General features: G+C 42.1%; 1 protein-coding gene across 1 annotated transcript in view; it reads left to right on the plus strand.

The window, feature by feature from the left end:
* Window positions 1–886: 886 nt before the first annotated feature.
* LOC106659325 (synapsin) overlaps window positions 887–7,007 on the plus strand; it is a 35,787-nt gene continuing 29,666 nt past the window's right edge. The window contains exons 1-6 of the mRNA XM_014381807.2: window positions 887–895; window positions 1,258–1,400; window positions 4,593–4,923; window positions 6,269–6,525; window positions 6,611–6,746; window positions 6,830–6,934. Of these exons, the coding sequence (XP_014237293.2) occupies window positions 887–895; window positions 1,258–1,400; window positions 4,593–4,923; window positions 6,269–6,525; window positions 6,611–6,746; window positions 6,830–6,934 (981 nt within the window). The remainder of the gene's footprint in view (window positions 896–1,257; window positions 1,401–4,592; window positions 4,924–6,268; window positions 6,526–6,610; window positions 6,747–6,829; window positions 6,935–7,007) is intronic.

The raw sequence follows: 7,007 nt of genomic DNA on the forward strand, positions 1-7,007 counted from the left end.
CTATATATCAAATTCATTTAGTAATGCCCAAGAAATGTATTATGTTTTCCAAGGCTATTCAGCAACTGCAGCGAAAATATACATACGATTCAATCTCACGTACCTTTTGGGTTGGCGATCTGCGTGAGGACGATGAATCCTAGAATAATCTGAACTTGATTTACTTTCTGATCTTTTTTCGTAACGGTCACTTTTACAGTACGTCGTATTTCAGTTGACTTTTTTGCAACGTAACATCTAAAGAAATTTTAATTTTCTCATGTTTTGCGTTTCAAAAAATTCGAGAGTACTAAAAATTTTTTTAATTTCTTACTATACTTGTAATATAAAATGAAAATACCTACCACATTACATGATTTTGAGCAACCACATCAATTTTATGTCCGTGCAGATTTCTTGAATTAATTTTCGCAATAACCAGTTGACGTTTTTTAACCGTTCGAAATCGAGTCTTTCTTAAATGCGGGATAAATATTATGAGAATCGATTCACAAGGTATTACGAGGCAGCTAAAAAAATAAGGTCGCGCCCGTATTTGCATCCTTTAAACGACGACGACAAGACAATCCGTCAAATTCGCACAGCTCCGAGGAAAATTGATTTTTAACTCTTGACGTCTCTGACAATGACAACGACGACGACAACGTTATTTTCAATTTGGCCTCGAGGCCTCAGGCGCGAGCTGCAATTGTGGATAAAGTCAAGCTCTCGATCGTCCCCAATATATATTAAATGCACGTACACAAGAGCGAAATATTTTTCTACGTGTGCAGACGATGAAAAAGCCATGAAACGCGGCCGTGTCGAGCGTGATTGATACCAGAGCAGCGAATATGGAGCTATTAATATTACTCCGCGAGCCGGGTTCACTGGCCTGCTGTTTAGAATGCTACAAGTATATAAACTAGACTGTACAAGTGTTTGCGTTAGTGTACGAGCGAGTTGAGCTACATTTTTAAAGGCAGAAATCGATATAAGTGCTCTAACTTGTTGAATATATATTACGCCTCGCAGTGTATGCATATAGCGTGAGCGGCAAACTTATTCAATTATTTTTTCATGTTAGCTTGTGAAAGAGAAGCGCACGTGGCCACGATTTATTCCGATTGCTGTATACATCTACTTCTTTTTACAATATGAAGAGTTGCATAGAATTCGAAAATCGATTAATCGGGCTTTGTCATTTATGACTTGCAGAAACGAGCTTCGCAGCGGCCAGGAAGAAGAAGCGATTTATATACCGTATCAGGTCTGTAGAGAAGCACAGCCGGCAAAATTACTGGCCGGGGAACTGGTGCAGCTTGCGGCAAGGTTTGCGGGGCTGCCGGATCATCCGCCAACATTTCTTTCAACAGCTTCCGACAGTCCTTCACGACCAATGTTAATTTCTTGAAACGAAGGTAAGGAATTTTCATAGCTGCCCCGCTGCAACTATTATCGTGTTGTACTCCCTTTCGCATCATCGTAAACCAATTATTGTTATAGAATATACAACTTTTACTTATTTATGGTTACTATCTATGCGTCGAAGTAATGTTACGCGCTCATTTGTGCACGGTTATTATAATGGCTCTACATTGTTCAATGTTACTTTATAATGTACTTTATTATATACTTTTACGATTATAAAAGGTAGAATACCAGCTGTAAATTACTTTATCAACTATAATTAAATTATACAGAGTAATTTTCAGAAAAATCGATTTCTATAGATTCATTATAATACAGTTTTTTTTCATCTCTGAATAAAAAGTTGAATGGTGTATTCTTCCTTCAATTGTTTTTTAATTTAAATAAATTATGCTGTGTTAGTTTACTTTTTGACATTCTCTTTTGAAAATTTATTGTGACAGATACTATATGTGTATGCCTGTATTTATTAAAAGTCAGGGATAAATTGGAGATTTAACGTTTAACATATCTTTAATGATGATACAAAAAATGTAGTACATTTTTCATTATACCAACCATTCAAAAGTGTATGTCTCATGGGTCATTACAGCTCAAATGATTCGTTCTGAAGTTACAACACGTCAACTCATTTTTATAGAATGTGAAATATCAAAAACTAAAAATAAAAATCTGCAACTTGCAATCGTCGTATTTTAAGTAAAAATGGGGTCTTAACGATATGCTCAAAAGCATTTCAAATGTGAGGTTTTAGAAACTTTGAGAATAAATTTACGAGAGTAATTTTATCTAAAATACATGCTTTGAAAAAAAATTTTACGTTCGATTTTCCAAGTAGAAACTGTTTGAGATATTATGTTCGTATTATAAAAAATGTTTTTCAAATAAAAATGTCCGATAGTCCGATATTTTGGATTTTTTCCTAGAACTTTTATTTCCGCCGAGGAGCATTCGCACTATAAACTGTTTTCAATAAAGGGGGAGTGAATCGAGGAGGGTTATTTTTGATGCGATCTTTCTCATCGGAGGCTAATTTACTTATTAAACCTCAATTTTCATTTGCATGAGAGTATTTTTCCAATGCTTTCTATCAATCATCTACTTTTCTTTCTTTAGACTAAGACGTTGATAAAATTCGATGTCCTTATTTGAAATTTCTTTATAAATGCAAAAAATGGCATTGTTTTTTGAATTTTCTGTACGTAAAAAATTTTTTCGCAAAAATCGCATTAGTTAAAGCAGTGAAAAGCGCATTGTTCTCAAAACTTGAACTTTAATCTTATTGCGCAACCCGTTACTCATTCGAAAAATTCTCATTTCCGCCCAGCGATTCTCTTGTAAAAGTCAAAAGTAGCTTAGTGTCTCGAATGAAGGAAAAGCTTGGTTGATGCGCAAGCCAGGCTTGATTTGCCCCGAGAATTGCGTGGCAGTGGCAGAGATCGCGACATTCGAGGGTAATTTCGCGTATAATTGAGTACTCAGTTGAACTTTCGACTTGATTCGGCCGAGGCATTTGCCACACGAACTGTTAAGGAGATTGCGCGAAGCGTGTTTTAACTCGGGACGAGTATCAGTCCTTATACGATCGGTCAAATGAAAAATTGCCAACAATGCGAGATCTAATTAACAAACCGAAGTAATTCGCGATAGCGATTATTATGCGGCGGAATTCTGCATGAGCATTAAATGTTATGCGAACTTTTATGCAGGGATCTATCCTGCTGTTGCATGTCAAAAAGTGTTTCACTCCTTCTCGTCTAAATAATTCTCGATGTTGCTTACTTTGCACTATCGCACAGTCAGCACATAACTACCTTATAAATTTTTACGTGCCTATACACCATTCATATACAGCATCATTATTTTCAAACGAAAAAAAAAACATTTCAAGGCGGCGACAAATGAGACTTATAATATGATGATACAGATCCGCGTATTTCGTTGAAGCAGTGGCGCGTAAAACTTGAAAAATTGCGCCGTATGCTCGAGACAAAATGTGTGAAGGAAAAAAAGGAAAAAAAGTAGAGGAAAAATGTCTCGTTATAGTCATCGTCGTCGCATAGATGTACGTGTGTATCACGCTTCATTCTTCGCGAGCACAATAATAAAAGGAGAGAGAAAAAGTTATGTCGCACCTCTCGAGTCTCCGAGCGGGTAATCATCAATTTTCTCGAAGCGAAAGTCGAGACGATCCCTTTTTCTCTCCTCCTTTTTTTAAATCGCATTGGAAATTTTCATTAGAAACGACGCACTATAGAGTCCTGTAAAAGTCCTGTAAACAATCTCGCAATACTTTTTCTCGTGCGCAGTAATAAAGCACATTCCATGCGATCGATTAAAAGTCAAAAATGTTTGTGAGCTGAAACTGAATTGGCCATTCGAGTCGCGACTATTCGTTTATTACTGGCTTTAGGGCGTGTAATTCGATCGCTATGATAGCAATAACATGGCCAGAAACAGGAAGAATATCGTCTCGGTGTGTCCTTGCTCGCATACGGGTACACAGTCACTGGTCGCTTAAATTTTAGGTGCAAAGCAACAATGTAGCGGCGAAGCAGAATAGCCACGCGATGCTTTCGAACTGCGCATAAACTTTAAGCACGCGTAGTTTGACTCGAAATTGATTGTGGCTCTTGTGGCCCCACAACAATTGCATGCGTATGGCCATTCGCCTTGTGGTAGTCGTCATTCGGGGGCAGCGTCACCTTATAAACGGACCCACATTGGATAACGATAAAAGGTTAGCTCGGGCGCAATTTTACGTTTTATTTCGCATCTAAAATATTCACGAGTCCAGAGGCGTACGAGCGAATTTATGAAGATATTCTGTGCTCGAATGCTAATGATATCTCACGAAAGAGAAGCTGAATCTATGCGAGCGTACCGGAATCATCCACACAATCATTCGAAAAAACAAACAAGACTCGTCTTCATAGCGCGCAAGAGTGCACTTTCAAGCGCATGAGCCAATTTCATGTTCAGTGGTAATTACGTAGGTATATGTATGCGCGTATTCGTTGGCACGTTGTGTAGAGCGCGAGGAATCGAATGTCCTCGAGCTCGTCCACAATTACACAGATAATGTGTCGACGATGAGCGCAATTACAAGCCGCAGCTATGCTGGCGAAGAGAAGCGATCCTTTTTTATAAACGCGAAGGAACAGCTTGAGCTTGTCTTCCAGGTTCTCGTCGGGGGACCTAAGCTCGGAATTCGACGATGAGCCGAACGCGAGCACGGGGCTGGCCTCCGTGGGCCCCAAGGACCCGAACTACCAGGGCCTAGCCGAGCGGCCGCTCCAGACCCAGCCACAGCCGATGGTGCCGCCGCAGCAGCCGGTGCCGGGGGCTCCGCCTCCGGGAGGAGGTGGTCCCGGCGGTCCGGCCGGCAGTGGCGACCTCAGCCTGAACCTCAGGCCCGGCTCGAGAACGACGAGCGCGCCATCCTCGCCCGCCAAGACCAGGGAGAGCTTGCTGCAGAGGGTTCAGAGTCTCACGGGCGCCGCGCGCGATCAGGTATACGCTTATATTTCTTCGCTTTATCTCTTTTGCAGCTCTTAGCTAATTGACTTATCCATTCGTTTATCCGCGAACGCCTTCTCGACTTGCATCGGGTCCGACTTAATACGGCGTAATCGAATCGGCTATTCACGAGTCGACGCGCGCCACCTGGCTAATCTCATTTCCTTCGCGCCTTCTGGATAAAAGAAGTTATTAAAAGCTACGCGATATAGTACCGAGTAGCAGATATAATATATTTACAGGCTTAACTTTTTCAGTACAACGCGCGACGAAAGATTAAGCCAAGTTTGCCGCCGCGCCGAGGCAAAAAATGGCCGCATTGAAGCGAGTTTCGCGATATGCAGTTGCGCAAAACTGAGATAATTGCCTTGGACCTTGAATCCGAGAGAGGGAGAGCTCGAGGAGATCGTTTAATTTCAGTTTATCAGCTGCTGTTGCCTACGCTGAGCCCAGTCTCTATTGCTCGCGGCTCTCTTTTCTTCGCTTTGGCTTCGTTCTAGCTCGAATCTCGGCTTTGTTTATTCGTTTCGAATGCGGCAAATTGATACAAACGATATACTACATAATGAGCTATGCAGCGCGTTCATAAGATTATTCCGTGTAAATATAGCATTGTGCACGCCGAGGCTTCGATTCTCCTCAATGACTTTCGCATCCACTTGCGGCCACGTCGCTCGACGTATCGAGTAATTTCCCAAACGTTCAATAACTCCGAAAACTAAAAGCAATTTCTGTCCGAGCAAGTTGTGCAATACATTGTCGATTTCTCGTTCGTGGATTATAAACGTCAACTCGGCGGCAAGTTCGATTAATCTTCGATGCGCTTCTATACCGCGTGTGCACCGAATTAAATCGTCGCCGTGTACGCCGCGCTGGCTCGAATGGAAAAAATTGTTTTCTCTGCTTTTAAGTAAGCCCTCGTAAAAGACCGCAAATGGTAAGAAGCGCGTGTGGAATAGACAATCCGCTAGCGTATACGTATTTATATTTAATGTGTGCGTCGCGTTACGGTGAAAGCTTTTATCGCAGTTGTTCTAACTTAATTTTCACGTGGCTTCGTTGCCTCTACACTTGCACGAGTGCATCAAGTGGGACACATGCACGCATCGTCGAGACTATACACGTATGCATACATACTTATAATTAAGTCGGAGATTTTACCGCACGACCCGGCCTGTCTCGCTCAAAGTTTACCGTGAAATAACGAATTATTCATCCAAGATAAGTGCAAAGTTGAACGAAACTCGGTGAAAATAGCGATAACTCTTAGCGTAGCATCTTTCGTTTAAAAATGAGGTAAAAAAATTCCTAATAAAAACTGTGATTGCGTGACGCACAGGGCGCATCGATCCTCGGTACTGCTGTGCAAGGAGTGACGAGCGGACGCGGCTTCGGCGGCAAGGACAAGAGCTTCATACTGCTCGTGATCGACGACCAGAACACCGACTGGAGCAAGTACTTCCGAGGCCGCAGACTGCACAACGACTACGACATACGCGTCGAACAGGCCGAGTTCCGCGAGCTGACCCTCACGGCCAGTGACGCCGGCTGCACCGTGTCCATGGCCGTCATTCGCAATGGTAGCAAAGTCATGAGGTAATTGCTACGTCGAGCCCGAGAGTTCTATTATCAACAAAATTTCCTATATTAAATGCGAGATTTTTACGTCTTGACGCAACAGGTCGTTCAAGCCGGATTTCGTGCTGATTAGACAGAACTTACGCGACGCCGGCGAGGACAACAAAAACTTACTTCTCGGTCTCATGTACGGCGGCGTGCCCAGTGTCAACAATCTCCAGGCCATATACAATTTCCAGGTGAGTCTCGCTTGGCTGCTCGAGGGCCGGGTCGGTTCTATTCAATTCTCTGTGTTATTCATCATATTTGCGCATTCTGACAGGACAAACCATGGGTCTTCGCTCAACTTATCGGTCTTCAACGACGTCTTGGACGAGAAGCATTTCCCCTTATCGAGCAAACTTACTACCCACATTATCGGGAAATGGTGAGTTTTCCATCAAGTTGTTCCTTTAACTTTGAAATACTTACCAAGTATAGATTGTCAAGTGGTTATAAAG

This window comes from Trichogramma pretiosum, unplaced genomic scaffold, assembly GCF_000599845.2.
Source record: "Trichogramma pretiosum strain Unisexual culture from Peru unplaced genomic scaffold, Tpre_2.0 scaffold16, whole genome shotgun sequence".
Classification (NCBI taxonomy): domain Eukaryota; kingdom Metazoa; phylum Arthropoda; class Insecta; order Hymenoptera; family Trichogrammatidae; genus Trichogramma; species Trichogramma pretiosum.